We start from the raw sequence: 26,056 nt of genomic DNA, 5'->3' as shown, positions 1-26,056 counted from the left end.
TACTATTTGAAGAGTCGTGCTGGTTTGAGACACCGATTGTGTTGACCTGGTGGCATCTCCACGTCTCTACATTGCAGAGGTGGTGCAGTGGACTCCTGTTGCGTGCGGAGGGGAGGGAGGGGGCTGGGGGTAGAGAGATAGTGCCAGCTCCTAAAGCAGAACGTTTTTAAAGTGGTTACCAATGGCAACGGCATTCGCTCTCTTGTGCACAGGATGGGCAGAACTCGAGAATCTTTTTGCCATCGTGCCGGGAAAATGGCATTTTTATTTCATTTCAAAATGTCTCAAGGTGCGACACAAAACCTTGGGGGTGGGGGGCGGGGAGGTGGGGGGGTGGAAGGAATATAGTCGAATCGTGTCATAAGAATTATTTGCTGCTAGGCTTTATTCCCATTATCTTCCAATGTCCGGTCAAACTTGAGGTCCTTCAACCCCCTCACCCGATCTGAGATTTTATAGTTAACTTTCGGTTAATCACACGTTATAGCAAAGATACTAGAAAGGATGGCACACATGAAGTTTGTGGGTCAGAAGATTGTGTGTTAAAGCCCCACGTCGGGACTCCGAATCACATAGTCTAAGCTGACACCCCAAACCAGTGCTGGGAGCGTGTTGATTTTTCGGAGGTGCCGTCCTGAGTTGGATTAGACGTTAAACTGAGGTCTGCCCGTTCAGATGGATGTTAAAGATCCCATGGCACCATTCGAAAAGGGGACGGAGTTTCTCCCGGTGTCCTGGCGGACCAACACCCCAAAATAATATTGGTCACTCACTCCATGGCTGTTTGTGGGACGTGACTGTGCGCAACTGACTGCCCCATTTTGCCCGCAAAAATACACAATCAATCACTCTGGGACGTCCTCCCGACATGACACGAAAGGCGCTGTGTAAATGTAAATGCGTAATCTATTGCATTGGGCGCTGCATTCCAGAAACGGCGGTGCAGAGATAAAGAAATGAAGTTTAAAAAATGGAATTTAATTTGGGTGAAAGTAGCTATTTTTCAAAAAAAAATCGATTTAATTTTGCCCCCACCATCCCCCCCTCTCCCCCCCCACCACCACCCCCAAACAAAGATATGTAACAGTGAAAATCGATTAAAAAAAATTGAAAAATGCTGCTTAATTATCGGTGTAGAATTCATTCATTTAAAAAAAATGCTGTCATTTCTGGAATCCACATGATGTCCTCTGGCCAGTGGTTTGCTCAACAACAACAACAACAACATCAACAACTTGCACGTATATAGCGGTCTTCACGCAGGTTAGCATCCCGGAGCGCTTGGTTGTGTTTGGCAGAGGGAATTAAACATTACTCTTAAGGAAGTAGGTCAGAACTGAACAGTTGGCGTAAGGGTTCTGGAATTTTTGCTTTGTTGACTTTGGGGTTCAATCAAAGCCAATACTGACCCCAGGAGATACGAACGTGGTGAGTTGCGTCTGTGATAAAGAGTAGGTTTTGCGTGCACACCGCATGTTGGCTGACATGCTCTAGCTACACTGGAGACATTTTGTCAGTTTTACGGGTGCAATGAGTATCTCCTCTGATAGTAGGGAAATGGACGAGGGTTCTGGAAGAGAACCAGTTCCGTTCTACAAACACACGCCTTTTTGTCTGTAAATTATAGAACAATTCACCCCATTGCCATGGAGACCTTTGGACATCCTACACTCTTGTCTCGAACTAAAACCTACATTGGTATACGCACTAAGTAGAAAAGACTAGCAGATGGGGACATTATGGGATGGCTTCCTTCTCCTTGGGAGAAAGCGATTGATTAAGGAAAATAGACAGGTAAGTTTAACCTAAACCAACTCGATCTATTGCTCTTCTAACTCGCTGGTAATGGTGATCCTGTTCATTTCTACCCAGTTCTATTCATCGGTTTGTGCTGGACTTCATCCAATTTGCTTTAAGACTAAGACTATTGGAACAGCTGAGGCAGACAAGCTTTGAACACTGTGCAATAATCCTATTTGTATCCCTTCCTCTAACAATAAGTACAAACGTTGGCTTCAAACATGGCTTATATCTGCTGCCTACTCAGGTAATTGGACACTAAATGTGCTCAATTTCAAGTCAGCTTGCGCTAATCTAGGAACTACTGTATCTCGGACTTGTGAGTGAACCTTAACGGTGGAGTAAAGCACGGATTTAAGCAATTCTTGCACCACTAGAGCTTACAGGTGGTGCGGCGGTAAATGTCTGCCTGATAGAGCCTTCGAAACGGACCAGGAACGAGTCACTCTTTGACGGCCTCAGTCAGGCAGCGGTCAGTGGCATCACTGCATTCCAGTTTCACTTTCCGCGCTTTGCGGGGGTCCACCCAGGAATTGTGTATAATTGTCCCGCTGGGGGCTGGGTCTACCTGCAACACGGAGACCACCCTCTTCTTCATCTTGTTCTTGAGGACCTTGCGGAGTTTCTGCCTGGTGAAGGCGTATAGGAGAGGGTGGAATATGGTGGTGCCGTAAGCCATGGCCAGGAAGCAGATCCTGAGCTTCACCAGCCAGTCGCTCGGTCCCAGACACAAAATGAGAAGGTTGATCACTGAGATCGGAGCCCAGCACACCAGGAAGGTGGAGATGATTATCAGGGACATCCTGAAGACCCGCTTCTGACGCTCCCGTCGATCGCGGTGGCGTTTGACCGCCCGCCGTAGCGCGATGATGACGGAGACGGACGCCGAGACCCCCAAAGGCGGATTCTGCACGGCCTGGGGAGCCGGGGTGGTCAGTCGTTTGGTCTCATACTGACAGCTCGTGGACAACGGGGCAGCTTCCGCCTTCTTCTTCTTCTTCTGCTGCTTGCTTCTAGACTTGCGTTTCTGGCCCCGTGTGAAGTGCGATCCGATTTTGATGTTCAGGGCCTGGAGTATTTTGGAGTAGGTGATCAACATGACGACCACCGCCACGAAGAAGCTGGGGATCTGGATGAAGAGGTGGAAGTACATGCCCAGCTCCCTGTGGTACTCGTTGGTGCTGACGCACAGGAGGGTCTGGTTCTGCCAGGTGGTGCTGTGGTCGGAGTCGGAGAAGAACTCCACCTCAATAAAGGGGACAAAAAAGACCATCAACGACACCAGCCAGACCGACACCAGCAGCAAGATGGTCCTGCTCGGAGTCAAGACCCTATTGGCGGGCCTGACCGAGATGTCGTACCGGTCCAGGCTGATGACGAGGACGTTGACGGCGGTGGCGATGCTGGTGAAGGTCACACACGCCTCGTGGAAGCAGCAGATCAAGGCGATGTTCTGCTCCAGGGGCATGAGGATGATGATGATGGTCAACGGGACACACACCAAGCAGATGATGATGTCCAGGACATGAAGGTTCATGGTCACGATGTTGCTGACCGAATCCACCAGGTTCGACTGCATGCAGTAGAGGACCAGGACAGTCAGGTTGCTGCTGAAACCCAGCACTATCTCCAGCATCAGGAAGCTGGTCAGGGAGACCTGGAAACTCATGGGATAGGACATGTACCATCCTTCGTTCAGAGTGGACGATCCGTCCGTAGTCTCGAGCACTCTGTCATCGTTCTCCAACTCCATGGCTGCATCCATGCTGGGGAAATAAGCATAGTCCTAGAAGCAGTGGGGAGCTGCTGGCATTTTACCTGAAATGAACGAGAACAGAGTGTAAAGTGCTTTCGACGTGAAGCTTTGAGTGTGCGGCGAGGCCCGGCTTAATAATAATGCTAATCGTAAAAAGAATTCTTGCGTTTGATTTAGCCCTTTTATCGCACGGTCGAGACATCTCGAAGCGCTTTCACAGAAATATTACCGTGACGTGAAATGACTGTGTATCTTGTGGGCACAATGCGGCAGTGAGTGAGTGTCCCACAAAAGGCCGCAGTTTGAGTGACCAAATTATTATTGTTTTTATTTTGAAAGGATTAATACCTCCGGAAAGCGATCCGCCAAACGACTAACACGGTTGTGTTCCTACTTTACCGCTAGGTAAAAGGAAGCGTGTTGAGTAAGGAAACTTACCTAAGGTTTCGTCCTGCCTGGGAATCGAACCCAGGCCGATCTAACCACCACACTACCGGACTCCACAAAGGGACTTCTTACCAGAGGGTTCAAGGGCGCTCAACCCTCTCAGCGCACAGGGCTCCCCAATTCTACAGGACTGTGTAAGCTCCTCAGTTGACCCTCAACTAAATGGTGCAAGTTGTAACTCGGATTCGCAAAGGCTCTTAAATATTCTTCACTGGGTAACAGAAAGTGCATTATGCCAGTCATATGGACTATGCTCTACTTTCAGATAATTGGATTGAGTTCCCCAGGGGAGGTGTGACTGACTGCAAACCCAAATGCCACATTTGTGCCTGCAAAGCAAACTGTACTACAGCAGATCCCAATAGGATTTGCATTGGGAACCTGGTTAGTTCAGTGGGTTAGTGCACAAGTCTTTAACCTTTGGGGAGGTGCCCTCGACTTCAGTTCACATTGCTGCGATGAACAGATACTTTGAGTGAAATGAGTTTGGGGACAGTTTCAACCCTGGATGGAGTCACCAACAGATTCCCAGCACAGAACTGCTTTTACTTCAGCAAGATATTGACGATGTAGCCAGAGAGAAAAATAAAATAAGACTAATCCTTGCATTTCATACAGCGTCATATCACGTCGTTGAGACGTCTCAAAGCGCTTCGCAGGATATACTGTAAAATGAATGGACTGTGTATTTTGTGGGCGAAATGCTCCAGCCAATTGTGCACGTTAGCGTCCCCACAAACAGTCGTGGATTGAGGGACCAAATTATCATCGTCCCAGAAGCACTGAAAATGGAAAGCTTTTAAAACTATTCCATTTACCCGTCTTTCCCCGCGACTTCCTTGTCCGGCCTCTTGGTAGTTGTGTAACGCACAATCTTCTGACCCGCAACTTTGACTTTCATATTACACCACACAATTCTCCTCCACGCTGGAGACCTTCTGCTGTATCAGATAGCTTTCCTAGCAGCCAATTCAATGAAATTTTCCAATAACCAGTGATAAAGTGGTTGGGCGCAGTGAGCTCAGCATTGCTAGTTTGGACTCGGCTCTCAGAAATGAGAGAGTAATTTTCTCACCAGGGGATCTTTCACCTGCTGTTAAGTCCCAAAAAAATTCCATTCAGTCTTATGACCATCGCCTTTGGTAATATCGGCCCCCAGGTGGAATTTCCAATTATAGTCGTGCATCACCAAAGGCACTGCATGTGACACTGAGTGTAATTTTCACCCTTAGCTCATTTGTTTTGGTCAGTCGGGCGTATTGATACATGGGGAAACCCATCACCGTGCTTAAGAGCATCCAAACCAAGCTGAGATTTCCATGCAGCGCACTTAAATACGTGGCAATTCCAGAGATGGATGGTTGGAATGGAATGCGCACGCTCTCTCAATCTCTCTTTCTCCTACAAGGCCTACTTACCTAATTACGGAAAGTATTTCCGTTATTGCACAAGAGAAAGCAAACTGACTAAGTAGCAGCTTGCTTGGGGAGTAGGTTCAGCATTTGAAGACAGTAGAAATTCAGCAATGCACTGAACCTTATATATATATAAAGCCTGGTTAATCAGTGCAATATCTATATCTAGAACCAATATTTAGACTCTGTTATTTTCAGTCTTATTTGGGTACAAGCTGATGTAAAACAGCAGCCGAACACAACTATAACAATTTCAGGCAGAAAGTAGATCTATTAGTCCATCGAACGACCCATCCAATTTCCTGCGACAAACATTTCCGTTTTTTTTCTTATAACGCTTAGGAAAGCAAGTTAAATACAAATCAGTTGTCTTTTAGGCATTGAATTCGCAATCCTGGCTGGCCAAATGAGAAGAGGGAGACTGATTTTCAGGTCAGTCTCGAGTACGATCTGAACAGCTCACTCCTCGAGTGACAATCGATGCTGCTGTGTCCCTGTGCAATCTCCAATGGCCTCTCTCCCTTTTATTGTCCTGCGGAGTTCAATATGAAAACCCTCGAGGTTCGGGGCACTTTACGGATGGCTCGCCGTCTGCCGTCAACAGTCCCAGTCAGTGTGCTCTCACCAGGCAGGAGCCAGAGAGAATGAATAGGATTGTTGGAATTACTCACTGAGTTTTATAAAAGGGTGGGCGATTCATTGACCTTTCAGAAAGTTGGCTTGAAATTGGTTATAACTTTACAAAGGCCAGACTTTAAATCCGGCTGGAAGCCACTGACTTGGAGATTGGCCTCATGGATACCTGGTCAATCTCTAGGGCTGTTTTTTAGGCATCAAAATGGCAAACAAGAGTACTGATAGGGAACCCACATAGAAATCCTGTGCTCGCTGTAACATAATGAGGGGCAACTGGACTAACCTGGCATCACAGGTCTCAGAGGTTATGATTTGATATGGTGGTGAGACATTGATGGTTATTAAAGCAGGAAGGTTTGTTGAGGTCAGCGTTCTGGATTCACTTAAACAAACAGCTTGATGCTGCGAATGTAGAAAATGGTAGTGGTCATGCAATGTGCAGAGAATATCTCCGATGAATGAATCCCAGTCGTGATCACCAGAGAAAGAGCTCTGCAAAGTGGTGCTGGAACTGGTCTCCAAGAGGCTAAATGTGACTAAAAGCATTGTCAGATCCCTTTGATGTACACTCTACCTGCCCTCATTGATCAGCCCAATTCAATTTTGTCAGCACTCCACTGCAGCAGATCTCGCTCCTGTGTTCTACACACTCTAAGTGCAATACCAAGGCAACCAGCAGCTTTATAAAAACACATTAACTTGGGTCCATGATAATGAGAGTTAATACTAGGCCTTACAATTGACTAGCAGATTGTACCAGTTATTGAAACGCTGAAGTCTGGCAGTGTTTTGGGAACACACTCCTGTCTCCGTTTCCTCCATCCTCCATCCCGCTTTCACAGACACAGTTTGGCTGGAATAATACCTCCTGAATGAGCTGCAGATAAGGTCTAGACTACTGATAATCAAATTAAAAGAAATTGGCACAGTTGTACATTGTGTAACCAGTTGTTTTGCAGCCTTCCTCCCACAGGGAAGAGTAGTTTGGATCACAGGCTGCATTGTTATTTACAGCTTGAATACATAACATTACAAAACAACTTGCTAAATATTTCAAGATAATAATTTGTGAGGGAAAGATCTATTTACTGCCTGTGTTTATCAGCACCAGTACATTCCCTTTCCAGTGAAGTCAAGTAGAGGGAAGATTAGTCTATTAAACAGTGTGTAGTTGAATCCTATTAGACTTTAGTAGCGAAAGAGTAATTATTGTCAAGTGTGGAGACTTTTCTTTTGCAGGTAAACCCGGCAGCTATTTGTGACAGCAAAGTCCTACAAAAAAGGCCATGAGGTGAGTGATTGATCAATCTGTTAAAATAATACAGTAATTCTTGCATTTAATATAGTTCCTTTCAAAGCAGGAGGACGTTTCAAAGCACTTCTCAGTATTCACTGTATTTTTTTGGGGGGGTGGGGGAATTTTTGGGGGGTTGACCGTATTTTGTAGGAAAATGTGACCAGGAAATGGCATTAAAAAACATTATCCAGTCACTTAGATTTGACACCATCCCTTTGATGCACTTCTGTTCCCCTAAAAAAATCATAACTGTGCGGAAAACACCAGGATAGCGATCTGTCAATTGACTAACAATCAATTCCTACTCACCGCGAGGTAAACAGAGGCGGGTGGAGTAAGGAAACCTGTCTAAGCTTTTGCCGTGTAATAATAATCAGAATCCTTGCATTTTATATAGCGCCTTATCACGTCTTCGAGACGTCTCAAAACATTTCACAGAATGTACTGTAAAGTGAATTGACTGTGTATTTTGTGTGCAAAATCTCTTTTATTGCCACTTCCTCGCTCACGTCAACGGGTTTCTAAACTGACAAGTAAAGGGTTTGACAAAGGTTGATTTTGTGAAGGTGGCTGATGATCCTTTTAAAGTATCAGCGGGCGCTCAGTGTTGGTACACGACCGTGACGATCCCATAGTTTCGATGGCACCTAAACGGCTGGGCTGGGCTGTGGGACCTGGAATGAGAGGTACATGACGGGAGCTGTCGCTGCTTGTTTGCGGGATTGACCGGTGAATCTCTCAGCGCTGATCCGGGGAGACATCGCAGCCTGCGAGCCTGACAGCCCGCTAACTATCGCTGGGCGTGAAACAAAACAAAACAGCGGTGGTTAAATGTCACCGATTTTTTTTTTCCTTTTTTTGGCCAGCGTGGGTTCATTTAGTATTCCTTCCCTCCTGAAATGATATCCGAAAGCCTCAGCCTTATCACCCCCCCCCCCCCCAACCACCTCCATGCAAGAGCTTAAGCTTCGAACTACTAAATAATTGAATTCAACTGGAAAATTACACGGAGAGAAGGTTTGTTCTGCCTTCAATCTCAGGCAAGATGGGGTTAGTAAGTGAGCTAGCAGTCTCCGCTGCTTAGTGTTGACAGCTCAATTTCCAGCCAGAACGAGATTAGCTGATTGCAATTGAATCCGATTTTCTTCTTCTTATTATTATTATTGCTTTTCCTGCCAAGTGCCGCAAAAGGCAATTGTGTCCCGTTTCACCTGGGACCTCAGATCACTTGTTCATCCGCGAGGCCTTTGAGCGAACCGAAAAAAATCGGAAGGTTTTTTTTTGTTTTCACCCCCTCAGAAAAGAAGCCGCATGGTGTGGTCTCGACTCTCCGCGCCCCCCACCCACCCTCCCCCCAAAAAAGCTCAAGACGTTCCTCTTTGACAACAACAACTTGCATTTGTATAGCGCCTCTCGCGCAGGGTAGAGTTCCGCTTAACGGTGACAGAGCACGAAGCAAAGCCGGGTGGGGGGGTGAACTTAGGCGCGGTGGAATACGAAGGCCTTCAGGTGTGATCTGAAGATGGGGAAGGAAGGGGTAAGGCGGAGGGATAGAGCAAGAGTGCCATCTTTCCCCCCTTCTCCTTCGTCCCCGCCCGGTTCAGCCATGGATCATTTTGCAAATGTGTAAAGATGATGATGTGAATCACTGTGCGTAACTGTGGTGTAAAGGAATTCTATGCGTACTCCTGAATCTCCTGATCTCCCTCCCCCATCAATAACCATTGCCAAAGGCTTTCATCAAATCGATGCCCCTTTAAAACAAAAGCAACAGGCAGTTTCCTTTCCAGGTAAGGGAAAAAAAACATTCAGATTCTCTTCTCTCTGACTGGTGCGAGTGTGATGTTTGCCATTAAAAAGTGTGAACGGTGTCAGCTTTTGTGCTCTTCCTGTACACCAGAGCTAAGCAGCTCAGTGTGAGAATGGCACGGAGCAGTCAACACAAGCTCTGAGGTTCGAATGAATGAAAGGCTCTTGGGAATGAGGCAGAATTAAATAACAGTCAGTGAGATCACGTTGACAATAGCATTAGTGGAATAGGACTTGACACTGGATGATCTTAAGACAGAGTAATTGAGGATCATCATCATCATCATCCATGGATGACAATTCACTTTACAGTATATTCTATGAAGTGCTTCGAAACGTCTCAAAGACATTATAAAGCCCATACTAAATGCAAGCATTATTATTATTATTGACAGAGAATAGGGTTTCTTCTCGCACCCTATTCAAATGTGTCTTTTGCCTGAATTTCTTTCAATAATAACAATAATAATCCTTGCATTTGATATAGCACCTTATCACGCCTTTGAGACGTCTTAAAGCGCTTCAGAGAATATATGATAAAGTCAATTGACTGTATATTTTGTGGGCGAAACCCGGCAGCTCAATTCCCACAGTGCCGGGAATTGAGTCACCAATTTATTATTATTATTTTTTTGAATGAATTATTACCTCCGAAAAAGCGATCCGCCAATTGACTAACAACCGGGTTCCTACGTACTGCTTGGTAAACAGAGGCGTGTGACGTAAGGAAACTTGCCCAACATTTCGCCCTGCCCAGGAATTGAACCCAGGTCCTCTCACTTGCAAGGCGCGTGCTCTAACCCCTGACTACAGGACTCCATGAAAGCTGCACGATCAAAACGGATTGACTGCATATTTTATGGGAGAAATGCAGCAGCCAATTGTGCACAGCAGTGTCCCACAAATTGAAATTGGAAGAGCACCAGTTTTGCTTTGATCCACATCCAAGTCCCTTTTAAGTGCACAATTTGGATACATTATGGAAAACATCAACAATTAACAGTAGAGCTCTATAACACCTCGTTCCCTCAGATCAAATATTGAGATTTTATCAGTGACCGATGTAGCCTTATATAGGAGTAATAGAAAATACTATGGAATAGAAAAATGTCCTAACTTTATGCAAATGGTTTTGTTATTTCCACTTCACATACACTTCATGCATATTACACAGAGGCGCTGTCATAAATATGGATGTAGGGCATCAAAGTCTATTCAGCTCATCTGCATGAAGGCAAGCAAGATGAGAATCACATTGCAGGGAGGCACAGGTGGCACATTTATCCTTCTGCCCCTCAGGCCTGCAAATGAATCCAGCCTCGCCTAATTTCTCCCTCTGTCTGCTAGCTGTATGGGCCCTATACTAAGTGAAATGTGTTTGGGGCAGTCTGATTTCAGTTCCCGGTCCTTGTGGATGCACAGTGCAACACTGCTCGAAATCTCACCTTGATTTGGATACTCCTAAGCATGGTGCTGGATTTCCGCATGTGTCAGATACCTGGCTGACCAAAGAAAATCACAGCCTGGCTCTAAGCTGGAATTCTTACGATGGGAAAATGCAAAGATGGACATAAGACACGTAAGGAAAATCAAAAACACATTGACATGTGAGGGGTGCATCCTTTGGATTCACAAAGACAAAGCACAGATGCGGAACTGTGCTGCTTCTGACCTTGACGATATATCCAATAGCCTTGCATTGATGACCACAAAAATAGAAATAAATAAGACATACACATCGGTGTGAATTACGTCAGTCACCACGGAGAATATGGTTTCGGAACTTTGCCCCCCAGACCAAAAAGATCTTCATTTTCCAGGAGAAACCGGTTATCAGAGGTTAAAGGTAAGAACATGATGATTCTACAAAGACAGTAGCTGACATCGCAACAATTGTCATTCTGTTTAAGGAGACCTTGGTTCTGCTAACTTTCCGCAGAATATTCCTCCTGCAAATCCATTTACTGTTCCCTCCTGACGTGCATTTCTGAAAGCTTTAGAGTCATGGCAGGGATAATTGAAATGATTAGCAAAGTCAATGAACAGGCACTAATCTCTGATAAGATTGACACATTGTGCAACTTCAATTAAAATTTTTGACTTGTCAGATGCATTTTAGTTTGGGCGTCAACTACCACCAAAGAGCCAACCAGCCGCCCTGTGCTCATTAATGCGTTCCTCTCCTCTCTTTGTGGAGTCCTGTAGCTCAGTGGTTAGAGCACTCGCTTTGCAAACGAGAGACCCGAGTTCAATTCCAGGCAGAGGGCGAAACCTTGGGCAAGTTTCCTTACTCCACACAGAGCCTAATAATAATCCCTCCAAAACCAAAAACAATAAAAAATTGGTCATTTTCAATCTACGACTGTTTGTGGGACATTGCTGTGCGCAATTGGCTGCCGCGTTCACCCACAAATATACAGTCAATTCACTTTACAGTGTGTTCTGTGAAGTGCTTTGGGACGTCCTCCCGACGTGAAAAGCGTTATATTTGAGTGTTGCTTTGTCCAATCCACTGTATCATTTAATTCTCCTCGCCTGACTCCACTGGCTCCCCATCCCCCAGAGGATCGAGTTCAAGATCCTTGTCCTCACCTTTGAGGCCATCCATGGCCTTGCCCCCTCCTACCCCTCTGACCTGCTGACTCCCTACCAACCTGTCCGCTCCCTCCGTTCATCAGGCTCCGGCCTGCTCCATGTCTCCCGCCCAACCCGCCCTTCCATCGGTGGCCGGGGTTTCAGCCTCTCTGCCCCCACACTCTGGAACTCCATCCCACGGTCCCTTCTCCTCGCTTCCTCCCTCGCATCCTTCAAGGTCGGTCTCAAGACCTTTCTCTTTGATTGTGCCTTTGGTCTCCCTCCCACCTCTCTGCCTTCCCTCACCCCAACACCACCCCTCCCCCGTGCTCGGGCCCCAACATCTGACTGTTCAGCACTTTGGGATGTTCTCCCGATGTTAAAGGTGCTCTATAAATGTAAGTTTGTTGTTGTTGTAATAACTATTATTGAATATTAATAATTAATCAGCCCAGCCCTTTCCATGCTCCACCGGCTCCCTGTCAAAAGTCCTTCTCGCTCACCTACAAATCACCTCATGCCTTAGCAACTCTATACCTCTCCAACTTGCTCACACCCCACTTCGCTACTCACCCCCTTCGCTTGGTCGGGATGGGCCTTCTGCCCGTCCCTGGATTCCCTCTGCTCCACCATCGACGGCCACGCCTTCAGCCACTACGCCCTGTACCTATTGGAAAACTCTTGACTCAATCCCTCTGCATTACCCCCTCTTTACGTTATTATTATATTATTTCCTAGTCTTCAAATCCTTCCCAAAATGCTTTGTCCGTAACTATCTATGGTCACCTCCCCTTTCCCCTGGTTTGGTGATAAACTCCGCCAATGTTCAGGGCTCTGAGACACTACAACACAAATGCAAGATCTTGTTGTTATTGGAACACGTCCGCTAAATGTCCCCTCCATGCAGCAGATCAGTGGTTCAATAAAGCAGATTTATATGAGAGAAATGGAGGAAAAAATGGGCAGGTAGTTGTCTCGAAAGAGAAGCCAGCACAAAACAGATTCACGGGCCGTCGCTTGGGTGTACAATGAGTGCTTATCAGGCTGAACGGTTACACTACATTTTCACATCAATCAAGTAACAATAGAGGCCAATGTTTGCATGAGTCTCTCACTTGCTCAGAAAGAAATTTGCATTAAATCTGATCAAACGATAACAAACGAAGGAGGCACACTGCGCAATTGCTGCAATGCACGCCTCATATTTCAATGCTCTCGTGCAGCACGTTCAAACTGGGAGACAGTGAGTCTGTGCTGTTCGTTGCACAATCTGTCTAATCAGAGCGAGGAAGGTCTCGGTTGCCAAAGAGCTTCTCAGACAAGGTCAGCGTTAAACAACAATAATAATAATAATCCTTGTATTTGATATGGAATCTTATCATGTCTTCGAGACGTCTCAAAGCTAGGTAGACAGAGGTGTGTGGAGTAAGGAAACTTGCTTAACGTTTTGCCCTTGCTGGAATCGAACCCAGGTCCTCTCGCTTGCAAGGTGAGTGCTCTAACCACTGATACCCACATTACTGTCTGGCCCATTTTATTATCAATCTCGTCCTTGAATAAGTTCAGTGTCCTGGCTTTTACCACCCTTCCTGGTAACCCGTCCTATGGAATTGGGAAATAAAAAGATGAACCGACCCCTCTGTAAAGAAATATCTCCTGGTGTATTTCTAGAATACAGAAAATTATAAAATGAAAAACATAATAACGAGTAACGTGCAACACTAAGCGCTCTGGGACGCTACCTTTGTTGTTGTTCACAAGTGATTTGGACCTAGATATAGGAGGTAAAATGTCGAGATTCGCAGATATCATCAAACCGAGGGGTGGTAAACAATGAAGAAGGTTGCAAAAAAGATGCAGGAAAACATAAATAGGTTTGCAGACTGGGCGGACAGGTGGCAGATAAAATTTAACACAGGAAAGATGAACCGATTCACTTTGGCAGGAAGGATAAAGAAACGGACTATACATTGGATGTTAGGAAACTGAGAGAAAGAGATAGAGGAGCAAAAGAATGTAGGAATTCAGGTTCACAGGATTATAAAAGTAACAGCTCAGGTGCACAAAGAATGCAAATAGAGTCATTTGGTTTACGTCCAGAGCAAGAGAGTATAAAAGCAGGAAAGGAATTCTAAATTTATACTAAAAAAACTTGGTTAGATGATATTTAGAATACTGTACAGTTCTGATGGCCAGACTACAGGAAGGATATTGGAGAGAGAACAGCGTAGATTTAGAAGGATGTTAACAGGGATGAGTGGATATAGCCATCAAGAAAGATTAGATTATTCTGGAGTTGAGATGATCGAGAAGGAATCTAATAGAGACGTACAAGATTATGAAAGGATTGGTGATGTGGACATTGGTAGGCTGTTTCCATTAGTTGTTGAGTCAGGTGAATAGGCGGAGGCATAAATAAAAATAGATCTAAGAGGGAGTTTAGGAGGAATCTCTTCACCCGGATATCCATGTTAGGCTCACACCAAGGGCATTCAATGCCTTTAGCCAGGGTCAAACATCAAAGGTTGATGGGTTTTCATTGGGGGGCCTGCCAGATCAACAACTATTCATTCTCAGGGTCCTCACTACTGGAGACTCAAAAGCGGTTGCATATTACTTTGAATCTGGTAAAAGTTGCGAATATTCTGCTGGCTTCAAATAGCTCTTTATACTCTGACTGACGTTGGCTTGGAGCGTGATAATTGACTACAATGAAAATATAAATGTAATTGCAGTTAATTATTACTTTACTATCGGAGTGATAGAAGAAGCTTATAAGTTATAAGTGAATGTTCGGAATTGTTACAGCAGCATTTCAGCGTCTGCAACTAGGATTTTACTTTAGAGCTGAGAGCACCGAATGGGAACACTTGGCTCTGAAGGCGAAAACCAGAGACAATGTGTAGAGGCAGAAAATTGAGGATTGATGCGCCATTAAAGGAATAGCAGAGAAACTGGCAACTTCCACAGCAGGTTTTCTCGGTAGAAATACAACAAACACAATTAATCCCATGGAGCCCAGAGAAAGCATTTCAATGCAATTCTCTTCCTCCCTATAATTCATTGTTAATCTGACATTAAACATGGGCTGAACACAGTTGCCAGTTGATTCCCCAATGTTTGTGAATGTCTTCAAAAAGCAACATTCAGTTTCTTTTCACAAGATCAGTCTGGATGACGAAGGTCCTTTGACCCATCCAATCTCATTCTCATTCCTCCAGAATATCAAACATGTCTAGTATTGTACTGTACGAGGTATTCTGTGTGCAATTAGCTGCTGAGTTTCGCCCACAAAATATACAGTCAATTCACTTTACAGTATATCCTGTGAAGTGTTCTGAGACGTCTCGAAGATGTGACAAGGAGCTATATCAATTGCAAGGTTTATTATTGTCTAAAATTAATCTCTGTTGATTTCATGTAAGTCGTCCTCCTTTGATTTTTTTTATTGAACCTTCTCTTAAAGTGAGTTATTTTTTTCCAGTGAATCCCACTCACACCCATCATAGACATCATGTGAGCTCCCATCACTGAATCAAGCTGTTTTTTAAATGAGTCCGGTGTCTAGGTGTCTACCATCCTTCCTGGCAACCCGTTTCTGTCATTGATTACACTCTGCGTTAAGAAAAACCTGATATCTGTCCTGAAATTGCTCCTTTGCAAGAATCAAGTTAGTATCAGTGTTACTTTGACTTAGGTTATATAATACAATAATCCTTGCATTTGATATAGCGCCTCATCACGTCTTCGATACGTCTCAAAGTGCTTCACAGATTACACTGTAATGTGAAATGTCTGTATACTTTGTGGGCGAAACGTGGCAGCCAATTGCGCACAGCAGTGTCCCCACAAACAGTCATGGATTGAAGTGACCAATTCATTATTGTTAGCTTTTTAAAATATTATCCCTGGGAAAGCGATCTGCCAATCGACTAACAATGGGCTCCTACTTACTGCTAGGGAAACAGAGGCGTGTGGAGTCAGGAAACTTGCCCAACATTTCCCCTGGTTGGTGCCATTAAACATTTGGTGAGTTTTTGAAGTTAAGTTGCATCGAGTTCCCAGGATGTAAATCCAGGAGATTGCAATGAGACAATGTCGCTTAGCAATAACTATAACAATTTGCACTTATATAGCGCCCTCCACGCAGGGTGGCATCTCAGAGCGCTTAAGAAGGGTAAAGCCCAGTTTTTTTTTCCCCCGATGCAAAAAAAAAAGTGAACGAAACCAAAAATACTACCCAGGTTTTTATGCTGTGGATACACATACCACTTTAATGCTCCTTAGCTTTTCATCTGACTGAGAGGCATCTTAACTCTCTCATCCCATTCACCAAGGATGCCTTGTGAGACAGTTACATTCATCACCATAACAACACGGTTTGTAACGGAGCCTTTATAACCACTTATTTCCAGCCCATTAACTTTCCGTGAGCGTTATGGCTGCAGCTGAATTAATCTACACTCCGCTGGAACCATTGCACAACTCTTTAGAACATTAAAACTCTTGACTCTCGTTTTGAAACTGAATGGAGAATTCTTTTTCAATTAAAAAAGAATCAACAGTGACTTGCTCGAAACTAGAAAAAGAACATGACTGCTGATGGTGTGAGCAAACAAAACCAGACACACGATACATGTTAAAGAGAATTTTCTGTTGAAGAACCATGGGTGTCTGTCGAGCCAGATTAAGTTTTTTTTACTTCTTTATATAATTTTTTTTAAATGAGTTGTGTTCCTTCTTCAAGGTGGCCTGGAGCTCATGCATTGCTCCCTATAACTGATCACGCTCTTCTGTGAAGAGCTTTGAGACAGTTTGAAGACATGATAAGGCGCTATATCAAATGCGAGGATGTTATTGTATTATTATTATTATCATCTCTTTAGGTTGCTCCTCTCCTTAAGATGCTGGAAGACATCTTGCCCACTTCTTCCCCCGCGCATTGGCTCCCCACATCATAAGGCTCAGATCGGGACCTGAACCAATATCATTCTTACTCCATGGACAGTATATTTCACATGCAGGCAGATCAGATTGCTCTACGGTCCACTGTTCCACACATCACCCCAGACATGTCCTCCTCCCTCAGTCTACACTGCTTTGAAAACAACATTTATCCGAGTGCCTCCAACTCCAACACGTTCTTTCCCAGGTACTTGAGACAGTAGAACCCTAGAAATGATAATAATCCTTGCATTTGATACAGCGCCTTATCATGTCTTTGAGACGTCTCAAAGCGCTTCACAGAATACACTGTGAAGTGAAATGACTGTATATTTTGTGGGCAAAACGCAGCAGCCAATTGTGCACAGCGGCGTCCCCACAAACAGTCGTGGATTGAGTGACCAATTTTATTATATTTCCTTGAAAGAATTATTACCCCTGGAAAAGCGATCCACCAATCGACTAACAACTGGGTTCCTACTTACTGCTAGGTAAACAGAGGCGCGTGGAGTAAGGAAACTTGCCTAACATTTCACCCTACCGGGAAACTAATCCAGGTCTCTCGCTTGCGAGGCGAGTGCTCTAACCCCTGAACTACAGGACACCACATAATAATAATACTATTATTGATAATAATAATATCAATATCGATGCAATAATAATAATCATAATCCTTGCATTTGGCATAGTACCTTTCATGTCGGGAGGACTTGTTAGGCTTTACTGTGAAATGGAGTGACTGGTCATTTGTCGGCGAATACGGCAGCCCAATGGCGCATAGCAATGTTCCACAAAGAGCCATGAAACCACTTGCTTCCTTCAAAACCCGTCTCAAGACCCTCCTCTTCCAACTGTGCCTTCGGGGATCTTCCTACCCCTCCCTCCCTGCCCTCCACCCATCCTGATCCCAACCACCAGCTTGGGTGTGGATCCCTGACTGTCCAGTGCCTTGGGGCATCCTCCTGTCTTGAAAGGCGCTATGCAAGTGTAATTTGTTGTTGTTGCTTCAGTGCTGTACATTCTATGCACAGTAATTCTATGTACACAGTGTAATCTAAACACCATTCGATTCTTATAATCTTCTACTCTTTTTCTATCCAATTCTCACAATGTCCAATAAGTCCTATTTTCTCAAACAACCTCTGTTCTCAGTAACAAATTCTATCTGAGCTCAAACCATCAGAATGTTTTAATAGGATATTCTGGGGTCTCATGAAAAAGCGAAAACGTTGCCAATACGGAGATAAAATAAATTGAAATACTCTGATTATTCTGATATTTGCCGGAGAATATTTATAATACGTTACATGAAGATATAATTAAAGTGTCTATCATGGATTTGTAATAGGCATGTCGGTAAGAGGTGACAGATTGTAAGATGGAGATGCTTTCTTGCTCATTATTGCCAATGATCCATTCACTGAATATTCAAACTGCTGCTGCAAATTTAAACCTTGTATTAGTCGTGTCAGGAGAAGACAGCGTAATAATATTAATATGATAATAATGCTTGCATTCCACAGAGTTTTTGACGTCGGGAGGACATCTCGAAGTGCTTCAGGATTTACTATGAACCAAGTGACTGTGTATTTTTGTAGGCAAAAGGGAGATGAGATGGCAAATGGGATCTTTAACATCCACCTGAACAGGCAGACCAGACCTTGGTTTAACATCTCATCCGAAGGGCGACACCCTCAACAATGTAGGACACTCCCAGCAAAACATGTTTGAAAACCTAAGAACCTGAGACATTCAAAGAGATTTTATTTGGCCAACCAAACCCATCGGATTCTGTCATAGATTTGTCTTGCCCGCAAACATGCAGTCCCTACACCTAACGGTATATCCTGTGAAGCGCTTTGAAGTGTCTCGACAACATGATAAGGTGCTCTATCAGATGCAAGGAGCCTTTCTAAGCCTGCAATACAAGTGACGTCTAATTAACTGTATAATTTCAGCAACCTAGTATTGCTGTTACAGTAAAAGCTGGTCCCGATCTCTAAAACCATAATGGTCGCATTTTCTCAGTGTCACAAGTACCTGAGATCAAAACACACAGAGAATGTCGTCGCTCAGACAAGAATCTTCGTGGAGAGCCAGACTGCTAAGACGTCCTGCGCTGGCTCACCCCTCTACAAGAGTTAAAAATAAACCTTTTAAGTTCTTAAGTCTCGTTGATTCAGTTTGATAATTCATACTTGGGCCTTGTTGTTCTGTACTCCCAGCTCAAGATCAATAGCTTGCTCACACTATCTATTAAGAGTCAAGTGCATGGACTCGACTCAGTACTGGTGCTTACGTAAGCACAGGAAATTAGTGTCACCAAGGAAGATGAAGTGCTTGGTTGGATAGCTTCATTATTTTGAGTGTTTAAGGCTCGCCTTGTCCCTGCAACGAGGTTAAATCTCAAGAGTTTTGCTCATAGGTGTAAATTGATGGTTGTAAATTTGCTGTTGATCTGCCTCGCTCGAATCGATAACCGCGGAGAAGAAAAACTGTTCCTCACCTGTTCTTGCGGTGGCCTCGATACCCTTGGACGTATTCCCAGATTTTTGCTAATGTGAATTGAATCGAATAGACTTCTTGTCCATGCTTCCTGGCTTGGTGTCCCCAGTGTATCCGTAGCTTGTCAGGAAACTGGACTCCTACATACAAGCTGAAAAGGGAAAGAAAAATAACTTGATAAAGCTCCAGCTGTCCAAATTGGCTGCTACATCATCCAATTTAATAAGCAACCCTCAAGTTGAACACCGGTTTTGTCAAAGGCAGCCACGTACTCCCTTAGCAGTCTGGCTCTCCACCAAGACTCTTGTCTGAGTGACGACATTCTCGGTGTGTTTTGAGTTCAGGTACTTGTGACACTGAGAAAATGCAAACATTATGGTTTTAAAGATCAGAGCCAGCTTTTACTGCAATAGCAATACAAGGCTGCTGAAATTATACCTTAAATAAACAACACCTGAATTTGCTCTGTTATCATCATTAGCCCCTCAAATCCAACATCCAAAACCTATACATTAAAAGAAACCCGATTTACTTCAGCCACAAATCGTACCTTACAAGCTCTGCTTTGGTGAAAAAGGCCATCAAATCTCATTCATGCAGAATATCCACCCAACTATCCTCCCATCTTAGGATGGAGCTGTTTATAAAATGAGTCCAGTGTCGTGGTCTCAACCACCATTCCTGCAAGCAATCTGTTCCAGTCATTAATTACTCTCTGGGGAAAGAAAACCTTCTGGTGTCTGTCCACAAACTGCCTCTTGTAACTCAAAACCCATGTCCTCTTGTTCCACTGCCTCAGTGCATCCTACACTGTTGTTCTGCATTGACATGTTCAATCCCGTTTAAGATGGTATACACCTGTATAAGGTCTCCAGTGAAATGTCTTCTCTTAAGCTTGACGAGCCCTAGCGTGTCCAATTGATATTCATAGCTCTTTCCTCAAATATTGGGGCTAATCCTCCTCTGCAATGCTCTAGGGCCTGAGCAGCCCTTAATTTGTGTTCAGATGACTGATAATGATGCCATCTCCTTCCCTCAATCAAATTGCAGCTAGGTATCCACTGCCTAATGATCAAGTGCTTTGAGCCTGTACTCAGGGAAGTGAGCTATATAAATGCAAGTTGTTGTGGTTGCTGTCTTCCGTGGGAATCCAACCCAAGCTCCAAACTGTTATCGCACTTCACCAAAATTCTTGCTTGCTTGACTTTCACCGCGGATTCTTTAAATGGTTAGTGTCACCAGCACGAGATCTGCATCACGTCAATACATCAGAGAGAGACACACGCGTTTCAAATGAGCAATTAACCTTAGGATCTGCTAGGTAGCAGGTTGAAGCTCACAGATAAGAGTTCTGTCAGAACTCCCTGGAGCATTGCTTTAATGCTTCGGTATGATGCTTATTCCCCAGAGGCATCATTAAAGAGCCAATTATTTTCCTCCAATGACCTCTACGGGCCAAAGCTGGAGACCAGGAAAGGGTCATTTCAGCTCTTCGAATTTTTGGAGCTGTTTCATCCAAGTAATATCCTTAAAAAGGTTATTTTTCAGAACGTGACGTGAATTTAGCTCCGTGCCTAAGACAACCGACCCATAGTTAACATTAGATTTGGGCTTCTTGCACATGTATATAGCACACCTCACAGCCTAATACTTTCTAATTTCTATTGTTCATCACTGCCGCCTCTTACTTGACTGAACGTTCCAACAACCAAACAACAACTCGTGCTTGGTGTAAAGTGAATTTGAAAACAGGGCAGACATTGTAGTTTTGCTCAATTGCCTTGCCTTGTTTGGTTAAGGGAAATGTTGTACAGGATTTTCCTTCACCTGATTAAATATGTTGAGAAAGAGTCAGCCAGCCAGTGGATGGATTCATGTGGTCCACAGAAGGCCTGGACTTGATAATAGTAATCCTTACATTTTCGGTCATTTTTCCCCTCCCCTCCTGCTCTTCAGTTCTCAATCTTCCCCCAATCTGGGACCTATCCATTAGGATGAAGTACTCAGAGACGTTCTAAGGTGCTATCTAAATTGTATTGTGAATGATATAGCCTTTTCACATCGACCAGAGCACTTCACAACATGTTTAGCGTGAAGTGCAGTCACTATGTTATTTCGGTGGGGGTGGGGTGGGGGAAAGAAAAGGATAAGTGGTCTCTTCTCATTCACGCTTTGTGTCCCACGAGCTGGAACAGAACCTTACAAAATGTCCAGAGGACAAAACTGCCCACTCATTCAGCATTGCTGCACTTGGCTGCCTGACTGTCCTCCTTAAAGGTTATGAGGGTGATGATCTCACATAGTAGCCAGTGTGAATAACCTAAGGTCGACTCGTTCCATCACACAGCCTGAAGTTCTAATGAAGGGGCTTACATGAACCGTTCACTCTCTATCTCTCTCGCTCTACCTGAAGTCCACTACTGTTTGTTTCCGACAAGTCTGGGTCGATTTCAGATTTCCTAGCATTTCAGAATTAAACCAAACCCTGAAGGCCAGGGTCATTCCATCTCTCAATTTATTCATCAAAGATTCTCTCAATTCTTTTGTTCTCCTTTCAACTCCGCACAGTATAAATATCAGGCACGTTTGGGAAATGTTAATCGAAAAACAAAACCACTTGATAGGTTGGCCTGAGCTTTCTCTGTTTATCATTCATCTCACGCCTCTTGTCCTTCATATGTTCAGTCATCCAATGTTAACAGACACAAGTTCACAGACACACACATGGGGCACATCACCCCTCAGATATTTCCCAGTAAATTTCCCCTTAACTTGACCTCACACGTACAGATTGAATTGAATCCCATAAGGAGTGGTAGGTGTATTTTTTCGGGCACTGTTTCATTCTTGCAAACTGGAAACGACAACAACAAATTATATTTGTATAGCGTCTTTCACGTCGTGAGGACGTCCCAAGGCGCTGGACAGTCAGGGATTTGGACCCGAGCAGGGGGTTGGGATCGAGAGGGATGGAGGGCAGGGAGAGTAGGGGTAATGGTCTAACTGAATGCACCTGAGATCTCGAATGAAGTGGAGCAGTAAGTGAAACTGTTTTCACATATCATATGGGTCAGGATCAGGATCATCTGTAACCCTGAGAACATTGATACTTGTGTCCAACCCCCAGCTAAAATAAGGGTTCTGCAAGTTCCTTGCCCCCTTCGCCCCAACATCGCCTTCAGCTACTTTGCCCTGACTCTCTAGAACTTCTTGCTCACAATCCCTTGCGCTGTCACCTGCGAATGGAGCAACTTGACTTAAAATATTCTGAGACATTGTCACGATGTGACAAGGCACCAAATCAAATGCAAGGATTATTACTATTAAAAGACTTTTTGAAAACCTGTGTCTTTGACCATTGCACACAGTCACTTCCCTCCTTGCTAGATAGCTATTTGTTAGCTCAGGGTAATAAGGAACATGGGGCAAGGACTGGAAAATGGACTTGAGGTACAGGTCAGCCGTGATCTTACAGAATGCCGGAACAGGCTTGAGGGGCTGAATGGCCTCCTCCTGTTCAGTGGTCGTCACCGTTTCTGTAACTTTAGACGTTCCCCGAGTGAAAGGCGCTTTTCAAATACAAGTTGTTGTTCTTGTTATTATCTCCCCTAACAACAGTAATAAAATAACAATCATTGCCAGCTTAAATCTAATCGACAGTGGCAGTTGCAGTGCAAAGAATGCGGGAGTTATTTACTCTGATTACTCTGTGCATTAGGAATTTCTTCCTCCGGGAGTTGAGATGAGATGAGATGAGATGAACTGCAAAGCAAGAGATTCGCAAGCCCAAACCGTCAGTGCAAATCTCAGTAGATGTTCTGTGTCGGGGTGGGGAGGGGGGGGGTTTATTTGACACGCTTAATGCTAACCCAAAGATCCGTGAACAGAAATGTGGTGAGAAGGCTAGCCTGGGGCCGTGCACTCTGTGACTGAAGCTGTGAAAGAAATGGTGGCTCTCGTCTGGGCTCACAGTTGAAGATCACGCAGGGAAGCTCAGCGTAGCATCTGGCTATGTTCTATTAACCGGCTCAATTCCACAGAGTCTGTCCAACTGTCAGGGGCACCTCATGACTGTTAAGAGGTCTAATTACCATACGCAAATATAGTGCAAATTAATAATCAGCGCGAGGTGAACACAAGTCAATTGGCTTTTTTTTAAACTAACAGCTACACGTGTTGTTTCTCGAAACGCTAATTATTTTCAGCCCCATTTGAATTGTGGAGACCACTAGGACGGACAGCTTTGCGGTCACCTGTCGGGTAATGTTTCAAGGCAGCCTTTCAAGGTCAACGCTTCTGAGGCCTCGGTTATGTGCCAGGGTTACATAATCGTGGGTCACAGAAGCTGCTTGTGAGTCAGGGGTGTGCAATCGGGCAACACTCTGGCCAGCGCTGCGGAAATAATGAAAGCTCCACTTGAGTGTTTTATAGTCACTTGAACTTCACGGCCTGGGGAGGGTTACATACAGCAGCTCTTTCTTTGCTGAAGGAGTAAAGAAAGGACAAATTTCTGGGCGGGGGGGGAGGAAGAGAAGAATTTGCTCACGTTAACCTAAGAGGAGCTCCACCTGTTCTAGACCAGCTCAAGGGGCTGAAAACCAACCAACCCACTGAACTGTACCCCAGGAGGATTTTTTTTGTGTAGCTTTGACAGAATTCATAAAGGGGGGGGGGTTTCAAAAAACCGAAAGCAAGTCAATGATGTCTATATATTCAAGAAAAGCGAGAGAACCAATGACCCACCCATTGGCTTAACCTCAATAATTGAAAACATGATGGAGTCAACCATCAGAAAATTAGGAAAGAGTATGCAGGGAAGTTAGGTGGTACGATTTTTACCCAAGAGACCAAAGCCTATGGAGTAAATTACCGGAGCAGATAGTAAGATTGAGTTCAGGAGGGCAACTTGATGTGTTTAGAATCATAGAACCATACTACATAGAAGGAGGCCATTCAGCCCATCGTGCCTGTCTCAACTCTTTAAAAGACCTACCAACTAATCCTACACCCCCCACTCTTACCCCATAGCCCTGTGAGTTTCTGGGAGAGAAACAATTGAGGGTATGGTGAGAGGACAGTGGAGCTGAGCTCAGACCTAGAAAAATGAAATGGGCTATTAGGCCCGAATGGCCTTTTTCTCTCCAACTTAAAAAAATATTTTATAACATCCTCAGTGTTCATTTTTCAACCTGAATTTGTAAATAGTGTTCTCCGAGCAGCAGGTGTACCTGACATAACGGTAAGTGATTTGGAACATTTATACAGAGAAACAATGTTAAATCAGGGGGAACATATTTCTGGGCATAGATTAATTGCCCAAGTACATTAGATGAAACACCCGGTAATTTGGAGTGAGTTTCGACCCGATGCTAAAGCAGCACTGCATGCAATCCATTGTCAGGCTCCACAGCAGAATATGTGAAAAGTTAGATGTTAAGTGGATGACTGAGCAATACAGCTACAGCACTGATCAATTATTGCTGGAACAGTGGATCGCTTAATCACATTCTGCATACCCTGAATTTCGTAGGAAAGTCCAAACATTATTCAGTCCTGAATCTTGTTTGGTGTGAGTTCTCTGAGTCAATTTTATCCATCCCTCAGTACTCTGAATGTCCAGAAACCCTTGACTTTATTTCTTTACGATGGACGAATGCTGAAATCAACTATCCTAAGCCTCAACCTCCGCGTGTTACACGGACTGTGCGGCAGTACATTCCCAAGTCTCTTGCCAATTTCAATGGGAAATAAAAACTTGTTACGTGGACCAGCCAGCCAGCACATGAACTAATCTGGCAAGAGCCTTTCTGTATCTGTCTGGGAAGGGATGTCACTTTCTGTACGGATCACTTGTCCTCCGGTGAACGTGACCTCTGTGGAGTTGAAAGTCTGAACGAAGCTGTGAAGATGCATCACTTCCAATCAGCATCTGTTCACGCAGGTTTTAGCATTTGTTTCCTTCCTTCCCTCTTGAAACGCGATGAGGTATGATTCCTCAGCGCCTTCTGTTCACTGCTCCCTTGCCCTAGTACAGTGCCATTTTTCACACGTGAGTTAAGGCAGTGATATCAGAAAGCTTTGTGACTGTAGGCAACACTTCCGATACCAATCCCTCTCCTCACCCAACATCACACACATGGTTATCTAGCAGGAGACAGTGACCCATGGCTTGGAAACGTAGCTAATTTCCACCCGCTCCCTGGTCAGAGACCCTGAGATTGATTATAGCACTTAAAAAAATTATATTTGATTGAGAATATGCCTTCCCAGCACGAAGGCTAGAACCTGGTTTCAGCACCACATCATATTTACCCACTGAACCATCAGGTAGCCCACATAGCTGTAATGGCCACTAGGTATAGCTCAATTGAGTCAATGTCATTTTGCTGATGAAATTATCTTTTTTAAATAAAACGCAGCTTGGTTAATTTATAAGCCGCAATGTTATAAAGGGACCAATGAAGGAACGTAGGAACAGGAGTAGGCCATTCAGCCCCTCGAGCCTGTTCTGCCATTCTACCAGGATAGATCATGACGTGATCTGTACCTCAACTCCATTTACCCATCTTGGCTCGGGAGGTAATTTGAATAAGTAGTAAAGATCCCAAGACTTATTCTTTACATTCTAGAACTAATACTACCACCAGCTTCTAGATCTGCCCCTCCAGACCCAAATGAGTTTTCGATCGAGAAAAGACTATCGAGCGAAGGATTAAGATAAATTTTAAAATGCTGAATTTTGTGGTTAACATTGATTTTATGCTGGTTATTTAAAGCCAAACAGCGGAATCAGGACACGAGTAGCAAATTGGAAAGCTTGAAGCCAGATTGACGATTGGAACATATAGTATTACTTGTTTTTGCAGTATTAGA

At 44.3% G+C, this 26,056-nt stretch overlaps 1 protein-coding gene across 1 annotated transcript; it reads right to left on the bottom strand.

Annotated features, from left to right (window-relative positions):
- Window positions 1-1,121: 1,121 nt before the first annotated feature.
- On the bottom strand, window positions 1,122-10,438 carry LOC103176698 (G-protein coupled receptor 22). The gene is made up of 2 exons (XM_007890403.2): window positions 10,428-10,438; window positions 1,122-3,566 (listed from the first exon to the last, which is right to left on the bottom strand). Exon 2 carries the CDS (start codon window positions 3,563-3,565, stop codon window positions 2,243-2,245), a length of 1,323 nt encoding a protein of 440 aa, XP_007888594.2. The 5' UTR covers window position 3,566; window positions 10,428-10,438; the 3' UTR covers window positions 1,122-2,242.
- Between the last annotated feature and the right edge of the window lie 15,618 nt (window positions 10,439-26,056).

The sequence above is a fragment of the Callorhinchus milii genome, unplaced genomic scaffold, assembly GCF_018977255.1.
Source record: "Callorhinchus milii isolate IMCB2004 unplaced genomic scaffold, IMCB_Cmil_1.0 Scaffold12, whole genome shotgun sequence".
NCBI lineage: Eukaryota > Metazoa > Chordata > Chondrichthyes > Chimaeriformes > Callorhinchidae > Callorhinchus > Callorhinchus milii.
Note: the sequence above shows the minus strand (reverse complement) of the source record. Positions and strands in the feature narration are given on the sequence as shown.

What these genes read in the sequence shown, in the direction of transcription:
- LOC103176698 (XM_007890403.2), bottom strand. Translation starts at nt 3,565, where the DNA reads ATGGATGCAGCCATGGAGTTGGAGAACGATGACAGAGTGCTCGAGACT.